We start from the raw sequence: 20420 nt of genomic DNA on the forward strand, positions 1-20420 counted from the left end.
AAAAAAATTTGGGTGATTGAGAAAAAAGTCACAGTAATAAAAATTGAGGTAGTTTTCGAAGTGTTATGGGAGAGGAACTACATTTGGGAAGATGAAATGGATGAACATCATCATCGTTTTTAGAATTAGCGGAATAAATTATGATAGGAAGAACTGCAGCTCGTTTTTTGAATAAAAATACCGTATTATTTATATAAAATAGTGTAGTCCACTCGCACACGTATCCAGTATTTTATGCGAGGGAAGACGTCTCATTCAGAGTCATCGAAAATGAAATTGGGGCTTCAGATATCCACTATCTGCCACGGAAGCATTTTTAAGCTTCGCAATATTTCTTATCATTAATGCCATTTTTTCTCTTCATAAATATATCTTAAACAGACCACATAATCATAAGATTCATGAAGTTGAATTTATCGGGTTGTCACCCAAAAATTACTGGTGAACTCTCCACACTCACATGAGATGTGATTCTCTTCACAGGTCCCATAATCTTCATTATCTTGGCAGCTCTATTTCACCCTAGAGATTTATGAAAGTTCAACCCAACGGCACATAGAATACTCAAACAATGCGTAATCTCATGAAAACATAATTTAGTCAGATGAATATTCCCAGGCACAAGTTTGTCTGGTGCCAGCTGGCAATCTCAGTTATAAGAATGGCAGATCCACTGGTATATTTCTAGATCCACTTATGTACGGTAGTTGCATCCAATTCTTCACTCGCCCTCACCAGGGCGCTTGCCCCGGCTGTATATCAGCTAGTGACTCGTCAACTTTTAATAGTTAAGCTTATCCATATGAGTTCTTGAGAAAGCATTAGGAGAGGCTTAGGCATCATGGAGGCGAGATTCACTCTGAATGATAATAAGATGAGTGAGGGATATTTGTTGAAAGCATTATAGCTGAAAATATCTATCATTAAAGCGCTAGAGCTGATTAGCCATGTATCTGGGCTCGCTTATATCCTCAATGATCGAGCCGAAAGAAAGTATTTTGTTGTGGGTGAACCGGTTTCTCCAGCAGTTTAAGTATAGTCCAATCCTTCTGTCCATCGTTCAGTCCTGGAGGTTTAGTATTGGAGAAACAGGGAGCTTGACGTATCGCATGCAAAGCTTGAACTTATACATTAAATTTTATTTTTCTTTTATTTTTACTCGATTTTTTTGGTGTATATGGCTCAGGTAACGATCATATGTACAATGATGTATTGATACTGATCGATTTTGAGGTATTTTCCATACAACACCGCATTTTTACATGACTAGTTTACAACACTTCGGGTTTTTTTAATTTAATGATTAAAGTAGAAGTTATTTTCGTAATTGAGCTAATGAAGTGAGAAAGATTTTTCTTCTTACACATGTGCTTGGAAGATGATTGAAAATGTTTCATTTGACAAAATAATTATGTGCGAGAATAAATAGGGAACGGTTATATATTTTTGAAATTTCTTTCAGTAAAAAAGACGAGTCCACTTTTTTCTAAAGTTGTTAATGTACGGCAATGTTTGTTTGCTGAAGTTTGCTGAAAATCAGATTTATCGTATTTACGTTCGTAATATATACTGGGGATCGATCTGATGCCGAACGGTACAGCATGCGATTAGAGGAATGAAAATTGAGAAAATAGAGGACAATTTGCACAAATAATGTATTGATACTGATCAATTTTGAGGTATTTCGTACACAACACCGCAGCTTTACATGGTTAGCTTACAAGAAGTCTTATTTTTCCGAATAAAATTATCAAATTAGCGGTAAAGTGAGAAAAAATTTAACCGTGCGATAAAGTAACTTTTCAAAACGTCCGTTTTCCACACATTGTACTGAGAAAAATCGTGTGATACTCGTGAGAGAAGTACCTTTCTCTTAGTACAATTACGGACTGTGAAATGAGTTTTGTGATTAAGCAAATGAAGTGAAACTGTTTTATTTTCTTATGAAAAAAGAAGTGGATTAATAAAACAAAAACGTCGTATAAAAATAAATATAAAATGTTTATATTCTTTCACATAGAAAATGCCACAAGGAGTTTCCTAGTTTTTTCAGTTAGATCTCAAATAGATGACAAAATTACGAAGTGTGAGATATTAATGGACATATCTCACAGTATAATCGCGAATCAATTAAATATTTCATATTTGGCAAAAATCGTCTTGCCGCATCTACATTCGTGATTAATGATAAATACTAGGGATCCAAATAATACAAGCGCACTTCGAGAAATCGTAGTGATGAAAATTAAAACAACAACACACTTGAACCCTATTACAATGTGGGTTACCTACGAAACAACAAAATTTATTGTTGTTAAAATGACTTTAGAATCTCCTAGACTCTCTTTCACCTGAGTTTACCCATCCATTGGGTTAATGAAAAATAGTAGAGATATTTGTCTACCCGGTAAATTTACCACAAAAGCAGATACGTATGAAAACATTTAATAAAAAAGCCTAGGCAATCCCTTTAAACAATTGACTGCAGTCCTATTATCATGCATTTTCCATTCGTTCTTCTGAAAACAAATCCACGAGTTCCCATAAATAAAATTAGGATAAAACGACTTAGATAAAATCATCCATATCTATAGAATCTTTTTCTAAAAAATCAATTTCGTTTCAGTCAGAGTTTCGACAACCAATTAATGGGATTTCCTAGAGATAACGTTAGATTTTTCTATTAAATGTTTTCATATGTTGAATTTTCATATGTTTCATCTATGGTCTTCCTCCATTTGATCCTTGTCCATTCATTCACATACTGCGAACAGACCAGCACGCTACGGCATTTAAGTAAAGCTGCCCAATTGTGGTTCGTTGCTAATTGATATGGCAAGCATCTTTTACATCTCATTACCACACGACTGTGCACACGCGCAAACCATTTTACGAAAAACTGAATGCTATACAAAATTCTATTGAACTTTTATTGAAAATTCCGTTAGCTTTTTCTGATTAGGTGATTTTTGTGTAGAACAAATTCAACTGATATTTAATATAATGAATTTCTGCAATGATTTTATTCCAAAACTCCTTCGAGAATTTCCATCGAATATTTTTGAAAAACAATGAATAGGAAATTCAATAAAAATTCAATAGAGTTTCCAGCAAATTTGCAATATTTTTCTAGAAAATTTCATCAGACGTGCACTATCTAATTTTTGCTCTCAAGACGTAGATAAATAAGGAAGCACGCATGAATACACAATTGGCTACCTTTAGAGATTGAGTAGAAATTGTAGGTAAGCCTTTTGTTTTGGAAAATTTCAAGAACTTTATATTCTCGAATGCAGATTCACTGTACAATAATATTACTGTATTACGCATTAAATATCACAATCCATGATAAAAGTCGTACCACACATTCACGCACATACTACACCCAATCTCTCTAATAATTCCCATTCATTTCTCTCCCCCTGTATCTCTTGGAATATATGTAAATTGAACTCTCATCGAGGTATTTGTAACCCAAAGGTTGCTTAAAATTACTTTCATTCATTCATCTTAGAAAATCTTGCAACTGTCATGATCGGAGCAAGATGATGTACAATGTGTGAGTGTAGGTATATAAATGTTACTACAATACATGAAACCTCGTACAGGAGCAGTCTTAAATCGTTTCCATCCAATTGAAATACATTTTTAAGCAATGTAATCTATTCATACATTTTTTACTAAACTAATTTATGAATTATCACTGAGCCAAAAAAGCAGTCATTTTATTTTTTGCATATTTTTTTATCCCAGAAATTTTCTATACCTAAATTCCAAACAAAGCCTCAATCTAAGAAAATATTTCAGGATACGAATTGATGCGAATCATAATATGATTCAAACACAAACGAATAGTTTCTGAAATTCATTTCTAAAACTCACATGATTAATCTGAAAATTCTCACAAATTGTATTTCCACTTTATTTCGCTCAGTGATTACTTACGATAGCTGAACAGAAAATTTGTGAGCCATATATAATACGTCAGGCGATTGATTTTTATTTTGAGCACTGGATTGAATTAAATTAATGCTAAAATTATTGCATGATAACAAATACCATTATTCATCAATACTTTCCCGACATGGATTCACGTGTGCTCTGGGTGTTGAGGCCATATTAATGTATTTCACTGAGGTAATGACTGGCTTTTGTAATGTCACCCTTATTAGGCCATTCTAGGTGTGTTATATATGCTTTTTTGCAAGTCTTTCATTAATCTGATAAAAATTGATGGTAAATAATTTGAGACTATCATTAAATGCATAACTCCATAACAAAATCGTAAATGAAATTAATGAAGAACGTCAGTGGAACAGTTTCCGATTGTCCATTGACATTCGAAGTTATCATATACGTGTGAGTGTTCCATTAGTAATTAATTATCTACAATTACGAATTATACAAAACATATCATCATCCATGTGCAGGAGAAAGCAGAGTATAAAAAAACAAAAGAGATCATGAAATTAAAAAAATATAATCAACCATTTGATACTGCATTCTCACTAAGAGATATTCCTAATGAATCGATGGGCTATTTACAATTCTCGAAAAGTATAAATGAAATTATATTTACAATTAAAAAAAAATCATGAAGAATGATGTGTCAATCGACAAATTACAAGTTGTCTCCAACTATCCGCTAATTTCAATCGAAAACCGGTGATCAACGTGGTCAATGTTATAAAGACTATCCTATTATTTTAATTCTTATTTCGTTTTTCTTCACTTTATGTCTAGTCGTTTTTTTTTCAATTATTCTATTATGAGTTATCAGGTCTCTTGGTATATCCAACAAGGACAACTTGAAGACATCAATGATTCAAATGTGTACAAAAAGTTGGATTGAGAGAATATGAAAGAGGAATAAAGCCGTATTTCAGAGTAAAGCGTATCAATCAAAAAAAAATTTTACCTAGTACTCTATTCAATCATCGAGCTCAATAAAATAGTTGAGAAGACCAAACTCGACGATTATGATCGAAGTGTTCTGATAACAAGAAGTATCTCAAAGATTTTGTTTGGAGAAAAATATTTTTCGATTCTGGAATCAACTACTCTAGCTTTAATTTTCTGTGATAGAAGGTTCAGACACCTTCGTCTAGTACTTTTTCTACAAAGATGTTTTATTAATTTTATGAAAAATTCTATTAATAATTTTTTTTCATTCAACGCCGTTAAAAATTAGCCTTCTCTACAGCTAAATTTGAATCTATATCACCAGAAATGATAACTGGCAGTACGAAATATAAGTTAAAATGTCATTAAATGCTCAGTAGTCTAATTTCTTGAACTGGATTTTCTCCTTCCCCTTCAAGATCATCATATGTATGAAAAAATAAAAAATCATCAATTTTTCGATTAAATATCGGTTGAAAAATGGGCAAAAAATACAGATAAGGTTCTTGACTAAATAAACTTTCAAAGAAGGCTAGTTTTTTCCCTCAGACCACCCGGAATATCAATATTTCCGCTAGTTCATCCAAAAATTAAGAGATCCTCCACATTACCAGGTCACAACCAAAGAAAATAATTTGAATCCTACATATCCTCTTTTACCTTACCATTAACCATCCCACTCGACGGGCCCTGGACTCGACACTCAAGCAATTGTCTTAGTAATAAAGAAGGCATACGACTATCATGAGCAACAACAACATTGAGTCCTCAGCCCGGGGTGGGTGGGATTTTATGTCAGTGAATATTAAAGTTGTACTGTTTACGAGTTGATGTAATACGCAACCAACGACTAACGGCCAATGGCTCAGGATGACAATTTGACCAGGCAATGTCACTAAAATGTGGATAAGCTGTGGACGTTGTTGTTGTTTCTACTTGAATAGCAGATGAATAATTATCAGTTTGAAAATCCTGTTTGCTTTTTTTCGCGGCACGTCCAGCGATCGGACTGGACGTTGCAATATGATTATTGAGTCTTTTACCATTGGCCAGTTGTTGTTTCGGATTGTCCATCTGATCTTCAAAGACAAGGCTGGGCATTGATGCCTGGCCTTGATAATTCCTGGACATTGGTGACTGCATTAGACTGTTTGACCTTGGTATCTGCATTATTATTTGGGATTTGGTATCTTTGAACATTGCCAGTGGTGAGTACAACGTCATACTCTCGGTATTAACGTCTGAAAGGGTTTCCCCCTCAAGAACAGTATTCGGTAACTGGGCATTTGGTGGTGGCAGTGGCGTTTCTATAGCTGGAAGAGATGATGCGTTGACTGGTATCAGTGTGGCAACTGGTGGAGTATCATTGCTTGCTGCTATTGGTGATAATGAGGGAAGGACAACAGAAATTGGAGCCATCGATCCTGCTCCTAGTGTTCCCTTCCCTGCAGCTGCTGCTGCTGCCGCTGTTGATTCAAGTCTCATCTCCTCGTTAACAAAATCCTCTTCCAGCTTTGTCTAAAAAATAAAAAAAAACGAAACGATTTCGTATCCATGAGATTAGTAGATTCTGGTGGATGACTGATGACTTAAGTATCGTATGTTGTCGGGCCGTAAAGTATGACCCAAAAAGGAACCATGCCTTACAGGTTTAGTGGAGCCATGCGGGGCCAGACACCGATAAAGCAAATCAACAGCCTGTAATGATAAAAAACAAAAACAAGTATCAACCGACACCCGGCCATAACATCATTATTATTTGTTTTTTTTATCATTCGCAAGTCTTGAATTATAGGGCTTTTTCCTCTCTTATTGGGCACTCCAAATGGCTCCATCGACTGGTGTCGAGCCTGATTTTGAGGATTTTCATTTGATTTTTGCGTCAGACCAGAATAAGGCTTTCCAAATTATCGTAAATAATCGTGAATTTTTTTTTCATAAAAATCGACAAGTCCTAGGAGATTCCCGGATTATTTAGGAAAAATGTTTACTAAAAAATTGTTCCCCGAAATTATATTCTACCCGGCTTTTTATCCATTAAATTGAACCAGAAGGTAATATATACTTGTAGGGAATAATTCTTCACAAAGAATTTATCCAAAAATCATCCGGTGAGACAAAATCAGAGGATTTCTTCTGGATTTCATCCTACTTTAGACAGACGAAAAAAATGAAAATGCAAACGAGTAAAACTAAGGTTAAAATTATATTTTCGTACCTTCGGCAGTGGATAGGTATCTGGCAGAGATAGTACAGGTGGTGAGCCAGGAGTATCATTATCATTAGCAATAGTTAAATTCGTATTCAACAGGCTCGATGCTGTTGATACCGTGACAGTTCCAGTGACCGTTATTTTTGACGTCCTGTTCGGAAGATCCTTCGAGGCTCTGTGCTCAGCGAGCAATTTGTCGAAGCTTTTGCTCCGACCAGCGACTGTCCGTCGTAACGAGACGGTATGTGCCTTGCAGGTGAGGGATCTTGTGCAGGGTTTTCCAGTCTCATCGTTCCAGACACCGCAGTGCCTGTCTGGATCGTACTCTCGATCCTTGAGGAGTCCACGTTCAGCCTTCAGCCTTTTTCTCTTCGTTCCATTGTTAGTCGTTGTGGTGTTGCTGATGCTGGTGTTGTTCCCTGGACTCTTCACTGGACTCGATGGGACAGGGACTGTGGCATTCACCCCAGAGGAAATATTTGGTCCTACAAGACTGCAAGTGCCATCGACTGGAGAAGTCGGCAGGAAGGTTTGCTCGGCGTTTCTTTTTACTGACGTGTGATTTATTTTTGAATTGTTACTAGTTGTATTCGTTCCACTCGCCCCGTTACCACTGTTGTTGCTCGCTGCAGAACTCTGGGAAGGTTGCGACTTCTTCGTCAATTTTGATACTTTGCAGTAGGGAGCTTTCACTGATGTCTTTGATGCGGGTGTCGAGGGCGGTGGCAGGTTTACGGTACCTGATGAATGTCTGCTCTCTGTTGAAACACAAATTTCGTATAATTATAATTTTAATTTTCGTTTGCCTCTATGTAGGCTTTTTTATTTTTAACATTGAATATTACCCATGTGCTGGATGAGCGCCTGTGGCTTGACAATAGCATTGCAGAGCTCACATACGACGCCGTAAAATGTATCCCTCTCTGGGCAGAAGCCGTACAAATCGATATCTGAAAATTCGTCAATAAATCGTTAGGTTTTTAACATTCACACTCGTCATCATATTTCCTTGATTTTGCGTACGTTAAAATGTTTGAAGGGAAAGTCTAAGGATTTCTTGGAAAAATTTCATAAATTTGCTTCATGCTTATTCCTATCTGGTGTAAACTTCACAGCTTTAGTGTGGAATTCGCTGCTAGCTATTGGAATTTTTATGAATTTTTAAAATATTTAATGTTAGTTGTTTGACTTACCATCGGCCGACAGCCGCGTGACACAGCTCGCTGGTTCACCCTCTGGTTCCTCATCGCCTGCAAATACAGCATTAATTTTTTTAACTGACAACTAATGATTTTGAGGCCGTGCCATCATAGTAATATCGCCCCTCAAGAAAGAAGGGAATTCATTATTTTTGGTAATAATCGAAAAGATGGAATTTACTGTCCCTGTAATACTGAAGCATTTTCCAAAATAAAATGCGAAACAGCACGAAAAATCCCTTCTCATCAAGTCAACAACACTCGTTCCTTCACGAGATGGATTGCCAAAAAGTAGTCCACTGCGACAGTTATTATTTTGCCCCACAAATGGTAGTAAATAATAAAAATTCGTAGCAATTATTGCTTTGAATATTCACTCATTTTACGATAAATAAAATAAAATCGCCGGTTGGAGACTGATTGTCCCTTAAACTCTCTCTCATTCGTATTATATCGTCAGTTCTGTCGTGGAAAAAAGTGACATTTAAAAAGTGGAGTATTTTCGAAAAATGGGATCAAGTATATGCCTGACACATGTTACAATTTCAAGGCATATGCCAAGTCCTGACATTTGAGGGCATGCTATTATCTAATAGAGCATCAACCTCCTCATAATTTGTTTCGATTTATCATTTGTCAACGAAGATAAATGATGCGAGAGGGAAAAGAATGAAATAACAATTATGTAATGAGTTAAGAAATAAATGGGTTTTTCAAATCCAGACCATTACCAATCGGGATCGTTGCAGTGAAAAAATAAGCCATGCGATTATGGAGTGCATATGTAAATAATGTAACCCATAAATGTGAAACAAAGAGGCAAAAGCCCGGCGGTTGTAGGTTATGTTCGTTTGACGCCTGGCCGAAAATAGCAAAGTGTCGTGACAAAATTCAATGAAACTAATTGAAATTTATATCTACAGATGTAAAAATGTTGAAACTCACTCAGAGGTTTGTCACGTCCAATTCTTTCAATCCAGTTGGACCAGGGTTGGCCGTGAAAAAACGTTGGGCTGTCACTCCCAGACATTGTCGCGGCGCGTTTGTAGAGTGAATGAATGAAAGTACTACTCCTCACCCTATGGTGTGATGGTCATACCTTTAAATGCCACAGTACCTATCACAAATCCCCCTTCATCGCGTTATTGTAATGAAAAACAAACCGTTGTCTTAATTCTCGGAGATCGTTGCACTCAACGGTTTTGATGTTTAGTGAATAAAAAAAAAATGTCGGAGGTACGACGGTATAAGAGACATGCAGCAGAGAGTTAAACAACTGGCACGTCTCTCAGGTGTGTATGCGGTGCGACACTTAGGAATCGAATGATCGTTCCTTCTCCAATCCTAATTTACTTATAGGCATTCAGATTTTACCTGCGCAAAGAGTCATTAATGGGGTCGGTGATTTATACCTGGACTACCCTGGTCTTGGGGAATGGGAAATTATGCTTGTCTAAAATTCTGAAATTTAACATGGCAATTGCGCACGTGCTTTAAGTAAAATTCAAATCATCGACCGGTTTTTTACTGAAGAAAAATTACCATTTCTTCCATTATATTTGTTTCAAAAAAGCAAATCCCCGAAAATCGCATTTGAACGTTGTTTTTAATTTTTATCTGGGGAATAGTTAATTGGCAGAGTTATACTCTTCTGAGTAATTTCCATGCAAGTCCTATTTAAATTATTGTAGACGAACTGGTTAATTGATGGAATATACAATGAATTTTACATTATTTATGATAAAATATTAGTAATCTTACTTTTTTTTAGGATCTATAAATTTGTAAAACTGAAAACTTCGAATATTTATTCCTATGATGTTACTTTTAGGGGTTTACACCTACACTAGCCCGAAGGAACCAATAATTTAAAAGAAAAATTTCTTTTGGTGCATTAGAAAATAATGTATTCATCTAAACTACAAAGATTACATAACACTCTTTTTCCAAACATGATTATAAATAAATTAACTCCTGGACGTAGATTGCTGTGGTCCCATCGGTAGCTGCAGATCTTGCGCTCCAATATGTTCCTGCATCTGTTGCCAATTTTTGTACCAGAAGGGTTGTTTATCTGCATCCCAAGTTTTTATCAAGTCGATATTACTCCACTGTCCATTACCTAGTGGGAGACTGTTCTCCGCTGTTGGCACTGCAGCAGAACCACTGATTCGATTGTCAACCGGTGCACCGGTGGTCTGTTGTGCTTGAAGATATTGAGGCAAGACAGCGGGCAAATGATTACCCGAGCCAGCATATGTGGGTCGTCGTTGTGCATGTGCAAGAGCAATAAATATTGCTAACAATGTCGCGTGTTTGAGCTGCGGAGTAGTGATTAAAAATTGTCAATGTGGGTTTCGTAGAATTTGAAATTGTGAATGTAGAATTAAAAACAATGTTGATACAACTACATTTCCATTGCCGTTAATTACATTTTAAGATGTCTAAAGAAATATCAGCTTTCAATTTTTAACAACACTACAAACTTCCCTGTCGGACGCATCCTAATTATCTAATCGATAGTACTGTCCACATTCAAAATGTTTATCAATGAAAACAAAGTTCATTCCGCAAGTGGAATCAACATTATTAAAAATTGCGATTGTGATGCGTGTGACAAGTGCGGTCGTGCACTTGTCATTAAATTAATCACATACTCAAAACCAGAGAACACCCATCGGGAACGCCCATCTCTCAATTAAAATTAATCTATTCCTGATTCACTCAATCGAAGAACGTAAAAATTACCCGGAAATAGATTTATACGAATTATATAATTTAAAATAACATACCATATTGTTATCTCTCAATATTGGATGATCCCGTAACCAAAGTACCGTAAACTAAAGCCGGAAAATTTGTTGAGTTTGCTGGAACCGCGTTGATTTCAAATGTGTGCCATCCGCACATCGGTTTCTTCTTTATAACCGTGAAAGTGCACACCATTCCCTCCCACTTGTTTCCTTGTACTCACCCATTCACACGCTTGGGTATTTCGCAGAAATAATACCCTTGAAATGAATTACTATATTTACAGAGTGATAACGGAGGCACGATCATCGCTAATCCGTTCCTCCTTCCGCCCAAACGAAATAGAAATTTTTGTTTCATTTCTATTCAATACAGCAATGGGACAATAAAATTCGGGAAAAACCCATGATAAAGAGAATCGCTTATGCCATGAAGCGAGATAAAGTGCTGGTACAAGCAATTCACGGAACAAAGAGTATTGAGCATTGTGTCACTCCCGATAGTGCTTTTTAATTGTTCAGTCATTGAAAAGGTGAGTCAGGAATCATATTTTATAAAAATATTTCATTTCGTGGAATAATCGTGTCCGTATTGGCATTACAAAATTTACCGTGTGAATAATGATAATTAATTTGTCAATTTACGAGGGGAATCAGTTTTTCGGATTTCGGAATTTTCGGATTGTTTTGAATAAGGTTTTTTCCCCAACAATCAAAAAAATAATTCTACTCTTTTCGTTGGAATTAACGTAGAATCGTTTTGGAAATTTCATGATTTTTTTTGTTGATTTTTTTTTGTCAGATTTTGTATTTGTATCGCAATTATGGTTATTGTCGTCGAAATTTGAAAAACTATGAAATCATTGACAGCATAGTTTTTTTCATTAACTGATTGTTTACTTAAGCCATTGAGATTAGCAATTTTGAAAAACACTTTTTCACGCATAAAAATCCTTTGGGAATAAAAAATGCAGCAATGTGGCATCGATAATACTAACGAATTCCTAACAGCGTAAAATAATGACGTCACAAAGAGGTGGGTATTCCGGTAGTATAGGATTTTTCTCGTTGGTAATGTTCCCCAATATGTTAATTAGCCGGATAGAATCATACTGGGGAATCGCAGAGATGTCAAAGTATCGTGATATCAGTACTGGCATGACGTCATCACATAGCAAGAACCTATGGGTTTTTCGTGAGTGTAATGTTTGTGGGGTGAGTGCTTTAGTGAGAAAACCGATAAAATCTACTTTCAGGATTTGCAATTGCAAAAGCGCAGTCTGCTTGAGTTTACATAAACTCTATTCTGAGAAGTTCTCGGTGCCATCGGCAATGTCGAGTTCTGCACATTTACATATGCAATTTGGAATTGGCTTCATTTGCAGAATTATGGTAATCCAAAAAATATGTTTACAGTAAAAATAAATGCGTGAATTTCTCACAAATTTTGCTGGCATGTTTCAAAAATTAAAAAACACTTAAGGACAGTAGCAATATTTTTTTTATTTGAAATAAACAGTAAGGACAATAAAAAATCATTAATGGATACAACGATGACTACACGAAATGTGCAGTAACTTCGGATGAAATTGGATTGGATTAGATTAATTCTTGACAATTTGAGTACCTCACTGGGGACTATATAAAGCTCAATCGCAAAGTGTCCTCGGTCGACTTGATCATCATTTGACAACAGGGCATCATGATGCTGTTCCAATTGATACCGTTCCTTCTAGGTCAGCATTTACTTTAATTTTGAATAATAGTTATTGACCTGTCAAATAAATGAATAAGGTATTGATTGATAGTGTTGTTTTTCCATCTAGCTGCACAACTAAACGTGACAAAAAACAATGGATGGAAATTCGGACCAGAATACAATTTTTCCGGCTTTGCGAAGATGGTAATTTCTCTGGAACAGGATATGGGAGAAGCACGTGGAACTGGTGTGTATTTTACTTTGACGTGCCGTCCACGAGAGCCTGAGTTTCTCCGATGTCAACTGCTAAATACAACTATTACTCGGCTAAAACCTGAAGGTCAGCCATAGGGATGAATCATTAGAATATTAATATTACGCCGAATTGCAGATTTAAGTAATAAAGGTTTATTGATCTTCAGTAAAATCATAACAATAAAATAGTGTTCTCGTTGTGAATTATTCTATTAATTTTTATGTTTTCGTTTGAATGAAGATAAATAAACCTGAATTATTTTCTGCTAAACATTTAATTGATGATTTGATGATTGCTTTAATTAAAAGAAAAATTCCAGTAATGATGACAGGTTCAACCTTTAATTCTATTTGTAAATGTATAATTATGCTGGTTGAAGGGTTCACCATTGATGCGGCAGAACCGGATGCCAACGATACTCAGAGGGTCTTCAATATCCTGAAGGTTCCATTCGAAATAAAATTCAATGAAAAAGGGATTGATACCTTTGTCACAGAAGCAGAGGACATGCCACTTTGGAGCATCAACCAGGTTCGGCTAATTACTAGTCAATTGCATTTTGGTATCGATGGTCATTACGAGCTGGGACAGACTCATAAAATTCAGGAGAATTTTACAATTGGAGATTGCGAAGTAGATTTTACGATAACTGAACAACAAACGGGTCAGGATACTCCGGGAAACAATAATTTCAAGTTGAAGCCTCTGGGAAACATAGGTAATTTCGCGGGTAAATCGATTCTACTGACAAAAGAAAGACATTTTAAGAATTGTGTCAAATTCGTCGAACCGTTCTTCGGATCTCGTTATACCCTGGGAGTTTTGCTGAGAGATGTCATCACAAAACTGGTGGGTATATATATTTGATTTATTGTAAGACAGAAACAAATGAAATACTTCATAAATTTATTTGTACCCTTTTAGAAAACATCAGCCAGTAGAATTTTCATATCTAATCACGATTTTTCATCTGAGACTATAAACGAAAGTGACGTATACGACCAAAATCGTACAAAAATAGGTAAAGTGATAGACCACCTGAAGCTGACGTTGGAATCAGTCACACCAGCTAAGGAGAAAATGCAGAAATTTTCGAAGCCATTGGTATGGGGTAATCTAGGGAATCTGTCCGGATTAAAGGGCCCAAGCTTCTGAGGCGGGACATCGGAAGCGATTATTTTATAATAATAACTTAGACGTTTCACTAACTACCCAGAGTAATGAATTAATTCTACTTCACTAAAACATCTCTTACACAACAATCAATGAATTTTGTGAACAAGCCAATCATCCGGTAATTAATTAAATAAAGAGCGATCAGTATTCTGTCGATGAACTGAAGATTATTTACACTACCTGCTTTCAGTTATGATCATGATCAATTCTCCTGAGTCCTCACTAAATACTCATGAATCAGTGAGACTGGTTGATTATGTCTCCGGCGTCATAGGGTATCATAGAGGTGGATATCATTATATTTGAGGAAAAAGACAACTAGTTTGAAGGTCATGAAATTTATCGAGAATAAGGTCGAAACGGGCTGAATGAGAACGGTCAGTACACGCGGTTTGCTGAATTGTAGAAAATTACCCCAATGAGTAGTCTGAAGTGTGGATCATCATATTATTATTATCATCATCATTGTCACCATCGTTTGTATAAAAGGAGAATCACTCAGAACGACATATCGTTGAAGCACTGAGGATTTTTCGTCGGCAACATGAATATCGTCATCTTGCCTCTGCTAATCGGTAAGCATAGAATTTGCGGTATTTATTAATTTTTTACTCGCTTTTTTTAAACCCCTTGGGCTGCACTCTCTAATTGTAAGTCCTGACAGTTCCAATTTCCGAAACAGGGAGCTGGTTTTTTTCGGAGAACGCAAACCAAAAAAGGAGGGTTGTAATTAGTACTTAGAGGCTGTGGAAGTAGTGCTACTGAAATGTTTTTCATAAAACATTGACATTGCAACATTGTCCTAGATATTTCACTAATTTGTCTTTAAACTTTACAGCTAGTCAATTGAGTTTGCACAATGAGACCTGGCGATATGGACCAGAGATACGGTATAACGTGACTTATGATGCAACTACTAAACCCCAACTGGAACAAACAAATCCGAACGATTGGTCCGCGATGTACAGTATTAAAGCTCAGCTGAAATGTCGACCCCGTGGATCGAAAATACTGAATTGTCGACTGAGTGAGCCCACCGCCCTTCTCAGTATTTTCAATGCGTCAAGTGGAGTTTCAGTTGTATCACCTTCCGATGATGGCGAAAACCAATTGGCAAACTTTAATTTCGAGATGAAATTCAATCGATTCGGGATAAAACACTTATTCGTGCCTTCAACGATATCGCCCCCACTTTTGGATATGGTCAGATCGATTATCAACCAGTTTCATACGGGGATAGACCTTACTGATAGAGCGGAGGGGACCTACAGGGCTTGGGAGAATTTCACTACGGGGGATTGTTTCACCTCCTACACAGTAAAACTAGAGAATCCAGCTGATAAATCGGTGCAGGATGCTCCATCGAAGAAATGGGAACCCCGAATGACTACATCAATTAAGAAAACGCGGAATATGGAGAAGTGCCGGACTGTGGCACCTTATTTTTTCGGGAGTCGAGAAAACTGGCGAGATAACCCTAGACTTATGGTCAATCTGGTTAGTATAATTGAGTATTTCCTTGATTGTTATCTTCACCGAGTAATATGAAAATGGCAGGACAATAAGGAATGAAAAAAAATTTTTAATACCAGGAACGATATTTTCGTCAATGGGAAGACGAGATGGAATATCAGATCAATCGATAGATATTAAATGACCTTTTCTAAATTCTTTAACGCAATTTCAGAGTTCATATCCTTGCTATTTCAGGAATCATCCGAGAGTTGGATAATTGCTAATGAAACCTACTTCAGTTCCACAACGGAAACCCATCTTGAACTGGATAATGCAAAGTCTCGACCCGTGGAAATGATGAAGATGCACGAAAAAATGGCAATAACGTTCGATTCGCTAGTCCCAGCTGAAGGGGAGATCGAGAAAATTGTGGACCCAGCATTGGCTGGACTAGTCACTGGAAAATGGCTGCATGATGACTTCTCCAAGGAGGATCTGAGCGCGGAATAATTTATTCCGAAGTTCAATCTCCAATAACACGTGTCAGTAACTATGAAAACAAATATAAAACTAATATAAACAATAGTACCTAGCACTATATATCTCGAATAAAGTGAGCGCAATGTGTGCGTCAGTTGAACCAGTTTTATTTGTACGAATAAATTGGATAATGCCACCCCCACTTGGATATGGCCAATTGCGCGATATATATAAAAGGGCTTTTCAGCAATTCGAAGGCTCAGATGAAATCTTACTAACGACTGAGCTATGATTGAAACGCTGATACCATTTATTTTGGGTGAGTTTTTACCGATTGATATTATTCTGCACGGAGAAGAAAATGGAGGATTGAACATGAGTTGAAAAATAATGAAATTTATCATATCCACAATGTTTGGAATTATTAATAGAGCCCAAGGTACGTTGGTAAAATAATTAATGTTGATTAACTTCTCATGTCATCAGTGCTAGCATTCGTTAATCAATTCGCATATTAATATAAGAAACCATTGTAATAGGGTAATTTTCTAGCTGTTCTAATTTGAACTTTCTACACTGAATTGTGAAGCAAAAAGTAATTCAATAAAAATCATGTAAATTAAGAAAATCCAGATGGACTTATTCATTAGGAGGTAACATTGTACAGTGATTGCTGGACTCCTACAATAATTTGTTCTCAAATTGCCCGTCCTTAGTGTCAATCATTCCATCATGATTCTTTCATTTCAGTTGCCCATGTACCAATCGACACATACGATGTTTACTACGGATCGCAATACACATTCAACGTGTCCAACACTATGGAATACAATTTTGGAAACGTCACTCAACATGTGAACGTCGTGTCCAAATTGACGTGTCGGAACTCGGGAGTTTACAGTTTAATTTGCAGCGTTACCGGTGCATCCAGACAATGGTATCAAGAAACAAGAATCAATAGTGAATATTCCGAGGTTCCTAGATACGATGAATTTCCCATTTTCAACGTGGGACCTTTCCAAATTCTGTTTAAAGACGGAAAAATTCATAACGTTTTTGTGAATGCGATGCTGGAAGAGCCGGCCCAACGTATCATAATGACGGAAATAGCGGAATTGTTGAATATTTGGTGGACAAATGTGGATGAATCTCAGAAGGGATTACTATCAGTGATTGATTACAAAGTACCGCGGAATGCACTTCTCGGTTGCCAATCAATCATTAAATTTACAAAAAAAAAGAAAACAGACAATCGGATAGTGAATTTCAAAATAGATAGCATAGGAAAACGGCTGAATATCTATTCAGGTGTTACATATAATTTTAGAAAAACTCAAGGATCACACCTCCCATGTTCCAAGGGCATCTATGTATTCTATCATCGTGATAATGTTCAGCCGATTACAATGAATCCAACACAAAATAAGGATAAGTCATCGTTTAGTCGGGTTATCATCTCTGAAGATGAATTTGTGTCTTTCAGTGAAAATGTAGCTAATTATTGTTCAGATGAGCTCACCAATGATCAAGGAAAATGTCATTACAATATTCATCAAAGAATTAGCTTATCTTTAAACTCGATTACAAAAGCTACCACTGATCTACCCACGATAGAAACTCCTATTGATGTATTTATGAGTCTTGAGTCGAGACCAATTTATGTTAATTCATAACTTGATAATTTGATAATGAAGAATAATCCAGAAATCCCATGTAACTCCGTCGCTGTTAAACGATTTTGCATTGTGAATTAATTCAAAATATCAGTCGGAATAAAACAGCCAAGTGTTTTTATCCCTCATTCCCCTCTTTTGAAATATGCATATGAACTCTGATCTACTGTCGCTGTCTCCTTCTCGTTCCTTAGAATTAAAGGCGCACGAATGCATCTGTGAACCAGGAGGTGGACGTACTGTACTGTGTCGGTAAAAAAATTATTAATCAATTTAACAATCCGAAGAATTTTAACTAGCGATTGAGAAACATCGAAAACTGTGAGCCTCAATTTTTTTTTTCAATTCTCTAGGGACTATTTTGATAAAGGAAAGCTCTTCTCCATTGAATGACAAATTCTCAATGACGCAGCATTTTACGTACGTTAATCTGTGTTCGGTAAATATCATTGGTGTGTGTGTATACACTTGATATACCACTGGTGAGAAAACTGATATGGAAAATGAGGAGTGGGCAACTACACGACTGGATAATAACGTCAGTTAGCAGCAGAAGCGATTGAACTATGGAACGGTGGATCGGAAAAATCGCTCTCGTGACTGGAGCGAGTTCTGGCATTGGTGAAGCCATTGCCAAAGCTTTTGTAGTAGCCGGTATTAATGTTGTGGGTATTGCACGCCGCGAGGAACGATTACAAGTGTTGGCTAAGTCCCTCGAAGGGTCCAAAGGTTCACTCTATCCCGTTCGAGCCGATGTGCGAAATGAAGCCGATATCTTGAAGGCATTTGAATACGCGAAAAGTGCATTCGGTGGCGTTGACGTTCTCGTAAACAATGCGGGGATTTGTCATCATGAACCAATCACAGGTAATTGTCTAGTTGTTATCCGAATTTTGGATTATTTAAAATTCATTTTATTCATCAAACTGATCTACACGAACAACATGGAACATACGATGTAACTCAATTAATGACAATCAGAAATGTTCTTTGAAATATTAGAAAGAAAAAAGAAATGCCCAGAGCTCAATTTTTTTTAATTTCACGTATTGTTTTTGAAAAAATAGAATCTTAGATCATCTGTTGACCTGGTGTATTAATTGAAATATTTTGAATTTTTCTAGAGGGATCAACAGAACATTTCCGAGCTATTCTAGAAGTTAATCTTCTTGCTCCAGCAGTATGCGCCAGAGAAGCTGTGAAATCCATCCGTGAACGTGGCGTGGAGGGTCATATTTTCAATATGAATAGGTAACTAACCATCGAACTCGTAGGGAATATGATACGGTGTACGAGGAGAACGATAAACCACAATATTATTGAATTTCAAACGTGAGATTGAGGTCGAAGACGATCTTGACAGCAATCTTCGTGTCAGATTATCATTTACAGTTTTCGATCTTTTCGTAATTACAGTACTTCGATAAAAATTGTATTTTACTTTTCTCCAGCCTCTTGGGACTCGAACCAACACTGTCCCCGGTTCCTCTCAGTCTCTATCCAGCGAGTAAATGCGCCTTGCGTGGACTGACTGAAAATTTGAGACAAGAAACTCGCCGGCATAAAGATAATATCAGAGTAACTGTGAGTCTTTGTCTGCTGTGAATTTCTCTCTGATTAAATTTTTGATGATACTGCTACTAACATGATCGATTCGTATATCGACAGGGAATATACCCGGGATTGGTGAAAACAGAACTCCTGGAGTTATCGGGCGGTGATCCGAGAACATTCAAAGTATTGCCATACGTTCAGCAAGAAGACATTTCCGATTCACTTATTTACGCTCTCTCAGCACCGCCCAATGTGCAAGTAAGTCAACTCATTCATTACCTCTATTTTCATTCATATGTCCAAATGTAGATAATAGCTCTGATATTTTTTGCATATTTCAGGTCGAAGAAATAAAAATTAATCCTCTGAACCTAAGACTCTAACTCCTGGATTTTGTCACCTGGGGTTGGTGCAGGCGTTCATTTGTCTGACGGAACAACTGGTGTGACCTGCGCTAGCAAATTACCTGTTGGCTATCTACATTCGAATCTCTTTTTCTCGCTGCCATCCACCAGAATCAAGGGCGACGCCTTCAACGGCGGGTGTCATTAGTAACCTTGGCGTCGGCCTCTACATTAGACTATCCTCTGCCAAAACAGTGAGGTGTTTTGGTCGAGAGGATAAACTAATGTCCAGACTCACTCGAATGTTAGTAATGACCCTTGCGGTGTGAGGCGCCATCATTGATTCGGACGGCGACAAAGAGAGCCCTATGCAGACAGTAGAACGGTGATTTTTTTCGAAAAATTAATTAATTATATCGTTTATACTAGGCCTCTGCCCGTTTGTACAGAGTTTACAATATTTTCTTAGTTTCCCACTTATGTTTATATGATACAATCACCTGTCGATTATTCAACATATGAATCTGCATCGCTGCATTATTAACATTTACTAACACCACCACAGTACGTCCAATTCTTAAGCTAGAATTATTAGAATAAAGATAAAGTGTAATGTCATCCTATAAAAACTAACGATATACAAGAAAAAAGGCTCAAGTAGTTCTAAACCTTCAAAATATGTTCTTCTAACTTTATCTTCAAACTGAGGCAACTATGATT

The 20420-nt window shown here is 36.7% G+C and overlaps 5 protein-coding genes across 6 annotated transcripts; 4 read left to right on the top strand and 1 right to left on the bottom strand.

Annotated features, from left to right (window-relative positions):
* Positions 1 to 1982: 1982 nt before the first annotated feature.
* On the bottom strand, positions 1983 to 9835 carry LOC135164819 (ataxin-7-like protein 1). Of its 2 annotated transcripts, XM_064125514.1 has the most exons (6): positions 9259 to 9835; positions 8308 to 8364; positions 7960 to 8064; positions 7121 to 7872; positions 6550 to 6600; positions 1983 to 6420 (listed from the first exon to the last, which is right to left on the bottom strand). In XM_064125514.1, the coding sequence occupies exons 1-6, from the start codon at positions 9341 to 9343 to the stop codon at positions 5698 to 5700; spliced, it is 1773 nt and encodes a 590-aa protein (XP_063981584.1). In that variant the 5' UTR covers positions 9344 to 9835; the 3' UTR covers positions 1983 to 5697. The 2 variants fall into 2 exon arrangements, with proteins under 2 accessions (XP_063981584.1, XP_063981585.1); XM_064125515.1 differs by lacking the exon at positions 6550 to 6600.
* Positions 9836 to 12659: 2824 nt separating this feature from the next.
* Positions 12660 to 14348, top strand: LOC135164822 (uncharacterized). Its single transcript, XM_064125519.1, has 4 exons — positions 12660 to 12799; positions 12890 to 13102; positions 13398 to 13867; positions 13943 to 14348. The coding sequence occupies exons 1-4, from the start codon at positions 12766 to 12768 to the stop codon at positions 14171 to 14173; spliced, it is 948 nt and encodes a 315-aa protein (XP_063981589.1). The 5' UTR covers positions 12660 to 12765; the 3' UTR covers positions 14174 to 14348.
* Positions 14349 to 14609: 261 nt separating this feature from the next.
* On the top strand, positions 14610 to 16293 carry LOC135164824 (uncharacterized). The gene is made up of 3 exons (XM_064125521.1): positions 14610 to 14769; positions 15033 to 15691; positions 15905 to 16293. The coding sequence occupies exons 1-3, from the start codon at positions 14739 to 14741 to the stop codon at positions 16157 to 16159; spliced, it is 945 nt and encodes a 314-aa protein (XP_063981591.1). The 5' UTR covers positions 14610 to 14738; the 3' UTR covers positions 16160 to 16293.
* A 16-nt stretch (positions 16294 to 16309) lies between these two features.
* Positions 16310 to 17930, top strand: LOC135164821 (uncharacterized). Its single transcript, XM_064125518.1, has 2 exons — positions 16310 to 16448; positions 16880 to 17930. Exons 1-2 carry the CDS (start codon positions 16418 to 16420, stop codon positions 17800 to 17802), a joined length of 954 nt encoding a protein of 317 aa, XP_063981588.1. The 5' UTR covers positions 16310 to 16417; the 3' UTR covers positions 17803 to 17930.
* On the top strand, positions 17918 to 20377 carry LOC135164826 (dehydrogenase/reductase SDR family member 11-like). Its single transcript, XM_064125525.1, has 6 exons — positions 17918 to 18054; positions 18156 to 18669; positions 18927 to 19053; positions 19254 to 19386; positions 19471 to 19614; positions 19698 to 20377. Exons 2-6 carry the CDS (start codon positions 18369 to 18371, stop codon positions 19737 to 19739), a joined length of 747 nt encoding a protein of 248 aa, XP_063981595.1. The 5' UTR covers positions 17918 to 18054; positions 18156 to 18368; the 3' UTR covers positions 19740 to 20377.
* The last annotated feature ends 43 nt before the right edge of the window (positions 20378 to 20420 follow it).

This window comes from Diachasmimorpha longicaudata, chromosome 7, assembly GCF_034640455.1.
Source record: "Diachasmimorpha longicaudata isolate KC_UGA_2023 chromosome 7, iyDiaLong2, whole genome shotgun sequence".
In the NCBI taxonomy this organism is placed as follows: domain Eukaryota; kingdom Metazoa; phylum Arthropoda; class Insecta; order Hymenoptera; family Braconidae; genus Diachasmimorpha; species Diachasmimorpha longicaudata.